This window comes from Ctenopharyngodon idella, chromosome 12 (genome assembly GCF_019924925.1).
Source record: "Ctenopharyngodon idella isolate HZGC_01 chromosome 12, HZGC01, whole genome shotgun sequence".
NCBI classification, from domain to species: domain Eukaryota; kingdom Metazoa; phylum Chordata; class Actinopteri; order Cypriniformes; family Xenocyprididae; genus Ctenopharyngodon; species Ctenopharyngodon idella.
Genome location: NC_067231.1, coordinates 5,927,766 through 5,944,353, shown reverse-complemented (window position 1 = coordinate 5,944,353; position 16,588 = coordinate 5,927,766). Strand labels below are relative to the sequence as shown.

Sequence of the window (16,588 nt, the reverse complement as noted above, 5' to 3'; positions counted from 1 at the left end):
TCAGTTATATTTCAAGCTAATACTTGTCTCACTTCTTTCTCCTAAAATTAGTAGGGAAAACTATCGTTCATAAGTTTTTTTGTTTGTTTTTTGAAAGAACAACTGTTTTCAAAATTGATAATAATAAATGTTTCTTGAGCACCAGATAAGCATATTAGAATGATTTCTGAAGGATCATGTGACACTGAAGACTAGATTAACAATGCTGAAAATTAGCTTTGTGTCACAGGAATAAATTACATGTTTAAATATATTCAAATAGAAAATAGTTTATTATTAAAGGTAGGGTAGGCAATTTTTTTATAAACACTTTTTGTTATACTGGTTGAACCTCTCTTCACATCCATAGCAATCAATAATAGAAGAGTTCTAAATATTAAAACATGTACATATATCTTCTGTGGAAGTCTCAGGACAAGAAAATGTTTGTCCAATCATTACATTCGTGCAGCTGTTCGCGTCCTCAGACTCGGACTTATGCGTTTCTATGGCAACAATATCGTCAAAATGAATCTGCAGCAGTCAGGTGGTACAAGTCAGCGCTCTGTAAGTTGTTTACATTCATTATTTTTGTAATATTACATTCTAAGACATGAGGTAATTTAATGCTGTCTCTTGTGACGCTTTGCAGACTCTGTCTGTGCGCGTTCATGTGTTTTGTAGGAGGCATGGCTTTGGAGACGCTCTGAAGGGAGGGTGTGATTTTATGCTTTCAAAGCTAGCTTGCTATTGCTAGCCTCTCTGAAATTGCCTACCCTACCTTTAATTGTAATATTTCACAATATAACAGTTTTTACTGTATTTTTCATCAAATAAATGCAAATGCAGTTTTGGTGAGCAAGAGACTTTCAAAAGCATTCATTTACACTGATTCACTTATTTCATGATATATTTCTATGTTTTATTTTGTCCACTAAATTTCATTTCAAGACAGACCTATATTTCATGTCATATTTTATGAGGTTTTTATATGTAAGCAATAAGGTACGAGAGGCTGTGCTGTATCGTGAATAAGTCATGGCTGAAGTGCGTTGTTAGGCACGAAGCGAAGCCTTATTGCTTATATAAAATGGTTACCACACAATACAAATATTAAAGCCAAAAATATGTATCAATGCAACTTTCATGAAGCAAACTTTCACTAAAAGCCTTCCTTCCGCCAGAAAAAATAGTCCCTGACCGTGAACAGCAACAGAAGTTACATTATTCCGCCATTAGATGGTGGCAAAGACTGTCTTTGTGAGTGTGTCACTCAGTAGCGAAGACTTTTACATTGAAAAGATTGAATTGTTGTGAACACGGAACAAGACGCAACTGACTAGTACGGAGCCCCGGACATAACATGCAGGAAAAAAATAGTAGGCTAAATCGTGCACACGATTTACTAATTCGTTCCCTTGATTTTCTAAATCGTGCGCACAATTTACTATTTCGTTCCCTCAAATTAGTAAATCATGAGCACGATTTAATTTTTTTTTCTTGCATGTCATGTGTGGGGCTACAGAGACTAGCGCTTTGACTAGCGCTGTCAGTCATGGGAAAACCCCTTAACTATTAAAAGGGCAAGATAATACATCAGACATTTAAACAGATTTTTTATTATGAACATAGGACTGACCTGAAGGAAAATGCTAAATCTGAATGCAGGGAACTCGCTAACTTGATCTCTTTCTCACAACACTCTTCTACATAATACACTAAGCTTCAATGAACAATATAAATTGAGAACAAACAGTTTACATTGCTAAGAGTGGTTGCTAAGGGTGTTGTGTAGTGATACACAGAACCGTTGGGTGAAGCGGTCATGGCCGTGTTTTATCGTGAATAAAACACAGCTATTGACCAATCAGAATCAAGGACAGGAACTAACCGTTTTATAAATACACAATACGACATGAAATAGGAGACTTCGTCCTGACATGAATGACAATCAAGGAGCTTTAACTGCTACTTCTTGATGTTCTGTAACTGTTTACTACAGGGGAGAAGCTGATTTGCCGTAGTCATTAATACTAATTAGATAAGTAAATGTTATGTTTTATGGTTATGTGGAATTTTACTTGTATCTGTATATCATTTAATGCCAAAAGCAACCCTTCTCTTGCCTTTTTTAAATCACATTCTTTTGTATTTTGTCAAGTGATTAAATGATTCTTTACGCCATCCTCTTTATTGTTGGTTAGTGATTTTTGCGTTCTTTGCCTACGGCAGTTAACAGTTCACTTCCGGTCGCCATCAGCAGCTGTTGCTTAAAGTCCCTATTGTCATTTCATATGGCAACTGCAACTTTATTTCATGAATTTATTATTTTTGTTTGACCTTGCAGGCTATGTTATTATTTTTATAACTATTTGAGGGGCTCAGTTGTTCTCTTGAGACAGAGTAGGACATTCTGACCTCAGGCAAGCAGAAACTGTGCGAACAGCTTGAAATGCAGCCTGCCTACCCGTCAGTTTAATGCATGAAGTCACATTTTCTCAAAGCTGTCAAGAATCAAAGGACCTTAAGCAACAGTAATTAAGCAAAACCCTTCATGATGCACAGCTTAAAATGCTCATGCAGATTATTACCACTGTACTGGCCCTTTGGGAGATGGATCTTTCTGCTAGAATGGCTGATTTTTTCGGTGCTTTCAGACCAAAGCTGAAGCATCATCAGGATGATGACAAGCGATAAATGTGTGGACACATCGGTTTTCACAGAGCTGTTTTGATGTTTGATGGGGCCACTGAATCATAAATAACTCTTGTAGGATATGTTTGCGTCTCTGATGTGAGGCTTTCTGATGGGTCAGTGTTTCAGGATATTTATGGGAGTGTCACGTTTACAGAACAATATTAGGCAAAATAGATCTTGAAATAATGCTTTACCAATATGCCACGTCAAATGATTGTAAAAAAAAAAAAAAAATGTTTGGTGTTATTTTAGAACAAATGTTTGTTTCCATTTATTTATTGAGTTGTTCAGCTCCATTGTCTTCATAAGTGGTTAAAAAAAAGTACAATGAATTTGGGTTATCACTTTGGCACCACTTTGATTTTACTTAAAGCTGAAATGCACCATTTTGGTGCTACTAGCATAACGGAATTGCAAAAATAATGATTAATTTCTTAAACCAGGGTTCCCATGGGTCCTTAAAAAGTCTTAAATTCAGTATGATCAAATTTAAAGGGATAGTTCACCCAAAAATTCTGTCATTTACTCACCCTCAATTTGTTCCAAACCTGTATACATTTCTTTGTTCTGTTGAACACAGTGGAAGGTATTTTGAAGAAAGTTTATAACCATACTGCTTTGGGGCACCATTGACTTCCATAGTAGAAAAAAATACTATGGAAGTCAATGGTGCCCCAGAACTGTTCAGTTTCCCACATTCTTCAAAATGTCTTCCTTTGTGTTTAACAGAACAAAGAAATGTATACAGGTTTGGAACAACCTGTGGGTGAGTAAATGTTGACATAATTTTCATTTTTGGGTGAACTATCCCTTTAAGGTCATAAAAGTCTTAAATATCTTAAATTTTATAACAAAAGTCTTACTTAATTACCATTTTAAGAGGTCTTAAATTTGGGGACCGAAAAACAGTACTCAAAAAGGAATAATTAAATTAAAATAATTAATATTAAACATCAAAATTATTACATGTGAGTGCTGTATGATTCAAAGCCACAATGCGACACTGCTGCACATTCTACAGGCTCACAGTTTCAGAGCAGTTCGCAATCAAATACTGTGTATTTATGCCGAGCAATAGCTTATGATCTACTTTTGAGAATTATGATAATCTTTACTTAATGGTGTTAATATTGTTATAAGATATAGATTTGTTGCAAGAGTGTGTATTTTATCTCCCTCATATTTTTGAATTAGCAGCTGGAAACAGCTTTCAAAATAAGAGTCCCAGTGTTTTTTGGGCTTATTTATAATTAAAAGTCCCACATTATGCATAAAAATGTTTCTTTCTGGTTATTATTAGTATTTTGGTACCAATTAACTGGCATTTAATTCTAGGAAAACTCTTGTAGTTTCTCTCTGGGCCTCCCCATCATAGGAAGGAAAGACTAAGAACTTCATTTAACACATTCAATGTATAGACTTTACTAGCGGCACAATATGTTCATTGCCTTTCTTTAAACACATTATTTCTGTATCAGCAAAATCCAATATCAGTAGACCTCTAATTCATATGTATTGATATATAAGTAAATAAACCAATTTCAAAACATATGTATATATTCAGTCCTTTCAGGGAAAGTCTGTTCACTCGGCAGCCATATTTGCAACGCCTCCGGGCAGCTATTTCGGGCATCCAAGACCATGTCCTACGTATTTGAATGGCAGAATCCTGAAATCTCAAAAACTGCTTGGTGAATTCCCAATTAAATTATATATTTCAAAACAGCAACAAAATCTGACATGAACCATCCCATAAATGTTGTTTCTTATGCTAAAATAGCAATGCGCATGTGCAGTCCTAAGCGCGAGTCTCAGATTTCTATGGGAACCGGAGCCTCTAAGGGCAGCTGCAGTGACGCACGGATTTATCAATCAGTGATTGGCTCTTTTACTTAGAAGGAGGGAAATATTCCGCCGTATTGCGCGTTGCAATTTCTCCCGTTCATAACTAATATTAGTGAATTGTCTTTCTATATCTACTGTATATTCTTTTTGGAATTTTATGGAAGCTTGTTTCCGCCACGGAATAAAATAATTTACAAGATAATTGTGACTTTTTATCCCACAGTTCTGACTTTTTTCTCACAATTGCGCATTTACATTTCAGAATTGCAAGATATAAACTCGCAATTGCAAGAAATGAAGTCAGAATTGCGAGATATAAACTCGCAATTGCGAGTTAGTGAAGGAAAAAAGTGACTTTTTTCTCAGAATTGCGAATTTATATCGCAATTCTGACTTTATAAGGCAATTGTGACTTTATATTATGCAATTCTGAGAAAAAAAGCCAGAATTGCAATATGTAAACTCGTAATTGTGAGAAAAAAAGTCAGAATTGTGAGATAAAAAGTCACAATTACCTATATTATTTTTTGTTCAGTGGCGGAAACAAGCTTCCATAGTTTGTTCTGTATGAACATATGGCACAGGCCTTAAAAGGCTTAAATTTGATTTTAAAAGTTTGTAGATACCCTGCCGAACATTCCCCCTATCCTCCATTGGTTGTAATTTTAGATTTTTTTTAAAACATTGAAAATACTCTTGACCACAAATAAACGTTTTAATTTATGGGGGTTCTATTTTTTTTTTTTTACAATGTACATTGATCTCTGGGGAATTTAGGTGTGAATAATTCTCTTGAACATGTAAAATCCATTTGAGAACTTACAGTATAGTGGACTTGACAGAAACAGACTTGTGTTGTTTGAGACTCTGAGATATTGGCTGTTAAAGCAGCCCTGGCTTGATCTACTGTGCCGCCCCACTATGAGGCCCAGGGCACATACAGGAAGAGCTCGTGGCAGCGGTAGGACTGCAGGAGCATATGGTCCTCACAGCAGGGCTGTCTCATCAACCTGACACTGCTTCAGAACCTCAGAACATGAACTGCCCAAACCAAAGCTCTCTAAACACTGCTGAAAGACCTGTTGTAAGTGAAATATGTTATCTGCTAAATGGCAGAGAGAAAAATTAAATTCACACACAATACTTTTTTTATAAGTCTAATTAGAACACTTCTTTACATAAGTGAGTCCCTTGTAAAAAAAGAAGTACACTTTAGCATACTTTTTTAAAGTTGCCAGCCACCACCAGCGTTTTTTGATAATTTTCACAAAAATTAGAGAATATTTTGTTGTAAAATCTCTTAAAAAAAAAAAACGTTTTATTCTAGCTTCATGCATTCTTTCTTTATTAACACTTGAATGTGGGTAAGTTTCAATAAAAAAGCAACATTTTGAACAAAAATCTGAGATAATTGCATTTCTTTCAAAGACTACAATGTGCATAAACAATGCTTTCGTCGCTTGATTCTGCTTCTTTGCCTGTGTTTTGATCAGGAGATTCTCTACTCTTTCAGAAGTTGTGTAATAGCGCCCCCTATTGTATAACAGTGAAAACTCGGAAGTCCGGAAATTCTGTCAATGGTGGGGACACGTCGTCTCAAAAATTACAGAAAATTCCATCAATGGTGGGGAAAGAGTTAATATACTTCACCAGAAAGTCACCATGAAATCAAAACAACGGGACAACCTGTCACCCACATGAGATCACAGCAATAGCAAATGAACATGATCCAATGATCCCAACATTTCCCGATGGACAAAATCATGTCCTGTCTTATATTTGTTCTTGATTGAGAAACGTATATACGTCACAATAGGAAAGAAAAGACTACCACAACTTCCATTTCATGCCGACTTTTAAAGAATATGCTTAATGTGATAGTAATGTTTTAGACACTTAAATGCATGTTATATACAATCACATGAAAACATTATATTTTAAATGTATATTTAAATTCAATTAGTTGAATTACACAACGCTTTTTTTTTTGGGCCCACTTCAGTAAGACTTTGGTACATCTTTATATGTAATTTCATATTCACTTCTATTATTTTTGAAAAATTGTTTAAGTGGACTGCATTTACAAGCATTTATGGTACTAAAATAAGTGGTATTAAAACTAAATATACTTTAATGTAATTTCTGTTTAAACTTTTAAATGAGATTGTGTTTGAATAATTGTTTGTATATGCCTGATGTAGGACATGGGACCGAAATGTTGCGAATAAAGTTGTTTTGATAAGTGTGCAAGTACTGATAGTGTGCAGGATTTTTCATTTTGGATTGTTGAAACTTGCCATGTACTTAAATGTATTTGTAAGTCACAATCAAGTAAATTTAAAACATATTAACTGTAAATGTAATATCAAATAATACACTACAGTTACATTTATAATGAAGTATTTTACATGTGTTTTAATATGTTAACCAACGCATCAAAATATGTCTACTTCTACTTTAAGCATGACAAAAGATTATTAAAACAATAATTTAAGATGTACTTTTTAGTTTGACATTATTACAAAGAGCACTTTAGAAATGTGTACTTAAGAAACAGTCATGAAAGTCTACTCTCTTTACGTACTGTACACTTAAGTGGCCTTTTATTTCAGTAATATTTTATCTGCAAGTATATATGCAATTGACATGATTAATGTAGAAAAGTGTTTTTATGATCAACAGTGTTGAGTTTTATAGACATGCTGTGAAAGTCACAGTGTCACACAAGCACTGACACAGGTTTCCTCAACACGAAGGTCATACTCCACTGCTTTATTTTGGGCCTTGCTGGGCATTCGTTTAGTATTTGGTAACATAAAACCTCTTTGAATGGTTTCTTTTGCTCTAATTGTGTCATTGTTCAAGGTTAAACCTGGTGTCTGTTTCTGCCGACTGATATTTCATATGCTTTATAATGGCACTGTGCTTAACCATTGGTTTTTACATAGTTCTCTCTCTCTCTCTCTCTTCATTAATGATCAGGCTATATATAATAAGCAATGTGTGTTGTCTCATCTAGCTTTGCATTTAATAACGAAGTGACGAAAAAGCTCTATAACAGTTTTCCTTTTGACTTGCCAACTCCAGAACAAGTTGTATTGCCTAATTTATTTCACTAACCCCATGGTTTGTTTTTTATAATAACATAATCATATTAAACAGTCTAGATCTCATTGGTATACGTTGTAATCCATGCAATATGCTAAACCAACTTTCTTTATAACACTACTGGACTATGCTGGCTGTTGAGCCGAAAATGAAAATTCTGTCATCATTTACTCAGCCCATTGTTGTTTCGAACCTGTTTGCCTTCTTCTCCTCTGGATACACAAAACTAGAATTTTTAAAGGAAGTACTAATTACATTAAAGCTTCAAAAAGGACAGAAAAGCACCACACGTGATGCAGTAATTTCTGTTATGGCTCTTACAATGAAATGTCCATTTCACTTATCAGTCCTCATCACAACAGACTGATCTGTTTTTAGAGAGCATCAGAGACATATTGTTCAGTATTTACTAATCTCTGTTTCTAATCTGAATCATCAGGTGAATGAAAATGGGCCGCAGACAGCAGGAAAAACACTCAGTGTGCAAATAATAAAATGCAATTAACCATATAATTGTTATTTGTGTATAGTTAGAAGTTAGAAAATAGATTTGTCAGCTTTTAAAAGAGAGAAGAAAATCTCTGCCACATTTTGGTGCAAATCCATCATGAATCAAATCCATAATTATGAATATGACACATATTTAAGATGCATTTGGGCGACGCTTTTATCCAAAGGAACTTACACTGGATTCAAAGTATGCATTCCTTTTTCATCAGTGGATCATCATCATGCATTTCCTGGGAATCAAACCCTCAATGCTAGCAAGATGCTCAAACAGTAGAGCATCTTGCTAGCAATGCCAAGGTCATTGGCATTGCTAGCAAGATGCTCTACTGTTTGAGCTACAGGAATACTTAAACAATATTTGACCAGTATTTATTCCATGTGATGATACACAGGGCAACTTTTTGAGCAATGTTGCCGTCAACGGCAAACTGGTGAGACACAGGGCAACTAATTAGGGCAACGGAAAGTTGGCAGCAACCAATCAGAGAGGAGCAAATCTATTGCCAACCCAATATATACTTTATTATAAACACTTGTTAGGCACTTTATTTCAACTTTTCTACTTTTCTTTTCTTCACTTTTATTAAATATAAATGCCTTTCCTGTCTGATTTGTGATAGGAAAACGGAGAAGAGCGAGTTTGGCAAAAGGCGGATTAGAACCAGAGTCGATCGCGTCAAAAGTTGCTTTCACATGTCATATGCCCTACAGCTTACTCCACTACAGACATTAAACAGAATGCATCTTTTTAGTATTTAACTGAAAACATTAGATGGCTAAATTACAGCCTGCGCAAATTAAATTGAACACTTGTTGGTATTTTAAGCATTAAATGAGGTAAATTCCCTATTTTGAGTTGACACATGACAACTTACCAGCGTAAAAAGATATAAGTTCACTCTCCTTTTCTTCGCTCCACTGCCACTGAGAGGCCACCATCTTGTTTGAATTGTCCACACTGGTCACGTGATTGGCTGCTAGCATTTTGATTGCTCAGAAAATTGCTCACGACTGATCTAAAGTATCCAGATTGTATCATCACCTTTAAAGTGATGATCCACGGGGTAACTTTTTGAGCAATGTTGTCGGGCAATGTCACCGAGCAATGATGCTTGGACACTTTCCCATTGAGAATGGTAAACAAATTTCGATCTAAAGTATCCAGATACTTTAGTTGCCCTGTTTATCATCACCTTTAGTCTACTAAACCAAACTTGTGCTGTTGTTTATGCACTGACATAATTTACACAGCCTATATCACGTTAATTATTCTACATATTAAACCTATCCATACCACCAAACCTGTCCCTAACCTTACCCGTATCACACCTCAATAGCAGCAAAAGTGTTTTGCAATACAATATGAACACAATAAGTGCATTGTACTTATTTTTTTATGTAAGTACATAGTAGTTAAGGCCACCTAATATAAAGTGGGACCATTTCATGTATTACCGCTTTCAACAAAACATGCAAACAATACAAAAACAGCCATGATTATCTAAACCTCATCTCAGATGAGAGTCTACAGATGAAGAGACATAGCTGATGTTCAGTCTTTATCCATGAGTGAACAATGAGCTTGTCTAAAAGGATCATGTAGAGCGAGGATGAACAATCACATGACTCTTAATAGAGCAGCAATGTGGCATGTAACTGACTTAACACTTAACACTAGACAGATAAGTTGTGAACAGCACACACACAGTGTGAAACTGTGATGCCAGCTATATAACACCACAGAGAAGAGATGTGGTCTGAGAAAAGCAAGCCTGGCATGGTGTTTCTTTTGGTGTGATGTTTGTGCATGAGGTGATGGAAAAACATACAAAGTTTGAGCTGAAGGGCATGGTCTTGAGCTTTTATTAGAAGTTTAAAATTGGAATTTTGTGACTTTTTGGTCTACATCTATTTTGGTTTAATGCAGTGACAACAAATCCCGTTATTTAATTATGGAAACAACATATTTTTCTCAATGGGTTTTTATACATGGATGTATGTAGCTGCCTTTATATTTTAGGAATCATATTTGGAGGTCTTCGGCCTCTCAGTGGTGTATACAATTTCCCCCCCAATCAAATGCTCCCTATAATGTCCATCTCCCTGATACCACTTGCCTATTAATAGCAATAGCAAGGAGCAAATCATGTTTACATCAATCATCTAAAGGAAATTCACCCAAAAAAAAGAAAATGCAGTCATTATTTACTCACCCTGGTGTTGTCCTAATGTCTTATGACCTTTCTTTTTCAGAACACAAAAGGAGAAATTTTGAAAAATGCTTGTGCTCATCAATATAATAGCAGTGAATAGTGACTACCTTTAAGCTTTAACAATAAAGATGCTAATGTATGATCCCATACAACTTGTGCAGTATTTCCCAAGTGTTCTAAAGGCATACAATAGAGTTTGTTGGGGGAAAAAACCCTATATTTATTATTTAGCCAAATCCTGGCCAGCATGAACAGGGGATTTTTTTTTTTTTTTTTTTTAATTTTGTGTTCTGAAAAAGTAAGGTCATATGGCATTAGAACAACACCAAAGAGAGTAAATAATGATAGACAAACTTGTGATATTACATAAGCCAGAAGGCTGTGCAAATTTGACCTACATTATTTCTGACCAAAGAGTCCTTGAACTTCAAGTTTCTATAAATACTTATAGACTCCTTTTGATGTTACATCAGCCAGACAGTAGTCCATATTTGACCTATGGAACATATTTCTGGCCAAAGAGTAATTCTTGAATTCAGGTGTTTCAATCAGACCCATTGCCATAGGTGTAAAAATCAAGCACCTAGCCATACAATCTGCATTTACAAACATTTGTGGAAAAAAATGTGTTGTTCTCAAGAGCTCACTGAATTCAAACATGGTACTGTGATAGGATGCCACCTTTGCAATTAGTCAGTTCATGAGATTTTCATCCCTGGTAGAGGAAGACCACATAAAATCACAGAGCGGGGTTCTTGTTGAGGCGCATGAAAGTTGCCAACGTTCTGCTGATTCAATAGCTGAAGAGTTCCAAACTTCCACTGGCATTAATATCAGCACAAAAACTGTACAGCGGGAGCTTCATGAAATGGGTTTTCATGGCTGAGCAGATGCATTCACATCACCAAGTACAATGACAAGTGTTGGATGGCACATGTAAAGCATGCCACCACTGGACTCTGGAACAGTGTTCTGTGGAGTGACGAATCACGCTTCTCTGTTTGGCAGTCTAATGGGCAGTTCTGGGTTTAGTGGATGCCAGGAGAACGTCACCTGCCTGACTGCATTTTGCCAACTGTAAAGTTTAGTGGAGGAGGGATAATGGTGTGAGGCTGTTTTTCAGGAGTTGGGCTAGGCCCAAGTGAAGTGAAATCTTAAAGGATTAGTTCACCCAAAAGTGAAAATTCTATCATTAATTACTCATCTTCATGTTGTTCCAAAGGCGTAAGACCTTTGCTCATCTTCGGAACACAAATTAAGATATTTTTGATGAAATCCGAGAGATATCTGACTCCTCCATAGACAGCAATTTAACCACCACTTTCAAGGTCCAGAAAGGAACTAAAGACATCATTAAAATAATGCATGCGACTGCAGTGGTTCAACTTTAATTTTATGAAGCGACGAGAATACTTTTTGTGTGCAAAAACAAAACAAAAATAACTTGACTTGATTCAACAATATACCTTCCCTTATGTGTCATTTTCCTATGGTGAATACATTCAGTGCTTCCAGGCTCTACGTCAAAATGCAGACTCATTATAAATACCTTAAACCACTCAAAAATATCTTAATTTGTGTTCTGAAGATGAACAAAGGTCTTACAGGTTTGGAACGACATGAGAGTGAGTAATTAATGACAGAATTTTCATTTTTGGGTGAACTAACTCTTTAATGCTTCAGCATACCAAGACATTTTTTGGACAATGCTATGCTTCCAACTTTGTGGGAACAGTTTGAGGAAGGCCCTTTTCTATTCCAGCATGACTGTGCCCCAGAGCACAAAGCAAGGTCTATGAAGAACTTGACTGGCCCGCGCAAAGCCCTGGCCTCTACCCCATTTAACAGCTTTGGGATGAACTGGAACAGAGATTGCAAGCCAGGCCTTCTCGTCCAACATCAGTGCCTGACCTCACAAATGCTCTGCTTGATGAATGGGCAAAAATTCCCACAGAAACACTCTAAAAGCCTTCCCAGAAGAGTGAATGCTGTTATAGCTGCAAAAGGGGGACCAAGTCCATATTACTGTCTATGTATTTAGAATGTAATGTCATTAAAATCCCTCTTGGTGTAATGGTCAGGTGTCCCAATACTTTTGTCCATATAGTGCATTTAGATATAATCCAAAATAGTTTACACTCAGCTGACACATTTTGCCCCAAATGCCACTTATTTTAACAGCATGATTGTCTTTAGGAGTATGTTCAGCTGAGAATAGGCTAATAATCATGAATCAGCTCCATTATTTGTCTGATCTACATCTGCTTTGTTGTTGTTTTGCTGTGCTATATGCACAGTGGACACAATTAGCAAATTGATGGCCATGTTAAATAGTTTCTTTCACTAGCAGGCGGGCTTGGCAGATGGTCGCCCCTGTTCTGGAGCCAGTCCCCCCATACACAGCTGGCCAAAGCTGTATATTCAGACAGGGGTAGTGAGTTAGCACTGTCAGGCTCCTGTAGGCCTCACACAAAGGACTACCCATCTGAGGCCTGCCCCGAGGGGGAAGAAACGCCCCCCTTTAATGCATGCTTATCAAGGAGTCCCGCAGCACAGGGGCGGCTCGTCCATTTTTATCTTTTCACAAATGGATGCCTGTCCTTAGAGTATTTTATGGTTCAGAAGCAAAAGCTTGCTTTGAGTGCATCTGCAGTTTCACAATGATTACATAATGGAAATATGGTCTCGTTCCTACTGAATCCTAAAGGAGGAACTTACCATATTGGCACCCAGCATTAACAAGAAGGTCATAAATTGGTTTGAACACTAAAATGAACGTTTAGTCATTCTCAGGAAAATGGTGCTATTAGCTTCACAATGACTGAATTAAGAGAATACTGACTTTATTTACATTGTTTGATAGATTCATTCATTAAAATAGATGTTGAAAATGAGTAAAACCCCCAGAGTCTTACTAGGTCTATTCAAATTATAAGTATATTAAATCTTACTGTGATGGGGTTGAAATAATGCTTTGAGTTTGGGTTTGGCTTAGGGTTATTAATGATAAATAAATCCGTACTTTGCAAGGCTGTAACCGCATATTTAGGATTACGGGTAATAGTTTATTAATCAGACACTGAAAACCCCATATTTGTTGACCACTGATCTGAATAATGATGGGAATCGTTCCCTTATTGTGGTCCCCAGTGTCTATCGCGGTTATAACCATAATACTTTGAGCCTGGGAGATGAAAAACACGATTTCCGCAGTTCAGCATTAATCTTTTCCAATGAAATTATTTGAAAAAGTCCTGATTTTTTCTTCTTCAAATGGACAACCTAAAGTTGGAATAAGTTTACTTCATAACTTGGTTAGCCTTTCCTCTAATCTCTGACACAGATGTCCATTATTATGCCAACACAAATGGAGAGGGGAGGTGTTGGAGTGTTTATATGGCACGCTGAGAAGTATAAAACTCAGGGGACAGATGGGTCGGAACAGAACGTACCCAATGTGACTCAATCATGTTCATCATATCCTCGTCATGTTCCTTCTTGGCCCACATCTGTGCACAATTTTGTCCAACATCCATTAACCAATCAGATTAGATTCTGTGATTCTGTCCATGTGCTTTAACATATCTAGTGCAAATACTAGCATCTAAATGATATCTATTCTGTTGGAAAGCATTGGGAAGGAACATAAAGCACATTTCAAAAGCTTGACACTGTCCATAAGATAAAGTCTTTTAAAACAATAGAATTTAAATCAATAGAGTTGTGTGTCCACACCCATTATATCACTCAAAGGACTGTGACAGCATCGATGCTACACTGCATGGACCGTGTCAATAAGAACGTTCTCTCTTTGTTTGTCTCTCTCTGTCTTGTGACAGCATGGCTGAAGGGACTTCGAGTTCCTCTGCACAGTGCTGGTACAGAATATAAAACAGAGCTCTTAGGAAATTTCGATCAGCTCGCACAAAGCATGTTCTTTGCTTTAGCGCTGAGAGACTAATGCTAAATAAGTCCCCAGAAATCTGTAGACTTGATATAAATGATAATAACCATCTAGTTTCTTGCATTTGTACTGATTATTAGTGGTCAACTGATTAGGGTTTTCTGAATTTAAAATTTTTTTTGCACTTGCTTTGAAATATTTATTCTTTATCCATTGACCAGAATGTCACTACACTTGTGAAATCGACACACATCTGTAATGTAAAAATTACCAGATATTGGACAATTAATTGGCTTGGCCAAAAAATCAATTGATTACGAAATACTAAATATTCTGGCATTGTGATACAGAAGGAAAAAGATACACTTAAATGCTTTGTATTTTAATATTACGCTCCTCAGCTTATTATATTTACATATTCTCCTTTTCCAGAGCTGCACAATGCAAGAGAGCTTTCTCTGGAAAATAAATGACTAGGTATGCCTAGAAACGCATGCACTGGGATACACCCATGTAAACCCTGTCCATAACCATTAATTGTGAACTTACAGTAGTAGACACACACATATGACAATGTACAGCACAGTGTGTCACCCAGATGAATCAGCATATTCAGTGTGTGGATCGACTTAACATTTTGCTGTTTCATTACGATGTGAGTGAATTGCTCACCGGCCGTATAGCCTCAGATGCATGCAGCTGCAATCCGGTATTGTTTCAGTATGGTGCGCGCGCAATGACCGTGTCCATGGTGCTGAACGTTACGCGAGCATAGTACTGAAACAAGCGTTCATGTGCATGGAATATTAATGCTCTGAGCACATGCATCCATCAATGACCCAAAGGAATATCAAAATATCAAAATTTATGCGCCTTAGGAAATATGGTTTATTCATCAAAACTCAGGACGTGTCTTATCATGAAAATAATACTTCCTTGTCTGGAGAGCTTTAATGCAAAGCTGTCTTGAGAAAAATGACACAACCATGCAAATCTATAGTATGCATCAGTCATTAAATGCACGCGCCTTAAAATAGTCATCAAAAATGCGCTTTTTTAGTTCTGTGATTTCTTTTGTGTGCATTAAAAATGACATTTCCCTGTGAAAGCTCAAATGTAATGACACACCAAACCAGCTCCAGCCAAAGCAACCTCACGCGCACCTCTCAGGACCTTTAAAAGCATGTGCCTTAAATTCATTTGCATTTTGTATTTTGCATGCATTTAAATATTTCCCCGTCTAGAAAGCTCAAATGGCACTGATCCTCCACTCCAGTTCAAATGGGGGAGAATTTAACAAAAGCAACTCTTCTTACCTTCTCTCTCACAAAGCTGGATGGCGTCCAGACTGAGATTCTTTATCATGTCCTCACACGGGCTCGTGGGGCTGCTGACACTGTGTCCCACGCGTGGAACCTCCATCATTGAGCTTCTAACGAACGATATTCCGGCAGTGAGAGTGACTGCAGTGCCGCAGGACAGATCTTCACTCCGCGCTCTCTCTGTCTCCCACGGGTTTCCACAGTGTGCTGCTGATGAGGGCTACGTCAGCACATCGTCACGGCCGCTCCATCAGAGCTGATCTCTCCTGCGACACCACAGTCAAGGGCAAAGAGCAGCCTCTCTCCAGTGACGTGTTCTACTGTAATTACACTCCCATATTCATATTTATATGGTCACTCTTTATATCACAGTGCCACTGCACCTGTGTAAGTACTGTGAAATACTAATAAGCTATTATTATGTTGTTGTTTTTTTTGGTGTAATTTTGATGTAGTTCACAGCTGATATTCAGTACAACAGCATGAATATGAGTGTAATATTGCTGTATACAACAGTTCTATAAGTTATTCATATTGGGTCACTTACATTTCACACATAAGTTTGGCAATAATTTTTTTTTTTTTTTTTTTTTGGTCTTTGCAAGTGGAAATAGTTCCAAAACAACTTAAAACCTTGCGAAAATGTTGTACTGTGCAATTAATTGTATTGAATGTGCACTTATAGATAATATAATATTAATGAAATGAAAACTCACCTAATAAGAGTACAATTTCATGACTGTGTTTCTTAACACTCTGAAGTTCACTTTTAAAAAGTATGCAATAAAGAAGGATAAAAAACTTCGCCGTAATTATATTGGGGCATATACGTGTGCATGAGTGCGAGCACGAGCACCAGCACGAGCAATAAGTTGCTGGCTGCAGTTCACTTAACGGCCACCGGTGTCGCTAATAAGACGGTTTTCTGAATTCTACAAATAGCCACTTTAAAGGCCTCAATATACTCCTGGTGAAGTTCGTTTTTGTTCTTCGCTTAGATGTAAAAAGAA

The 16,588-nt window shown here is 36.8% G+C and overlaps 1 protein-coding gene across 2 annotated transcripts in view; it reads right to left on the bottom strand.

Moving 5' to 3' along the window:
* Positions 1-15,828, bottom strand: part of phyhiplb (phytanoyl-CoA 2-hydroxylase interacting protein-like b) — a 36,509-nt gene extending 20,681 nt beyond the window's left edge. The window contains exon 1 of one of the 2 annotated variants that reach the window (XM_051915306.1): positions 15,573-15,828. In XM_051915306.1, coding sequence (XP_051771266.1) covers positions 15,573-15,681 — 109 coding nt within the window. In that variant the 5' untranslated portion in view covers positions 15,682-15,828. The remainder of the gene's footprint in view (positions 1-15,572) is intronic. The other variant, XM_051915307.1, reaches the window with a different exon arrangement.
* Positions 15,829-16,588: the final 760 nt, after the last annotated feature.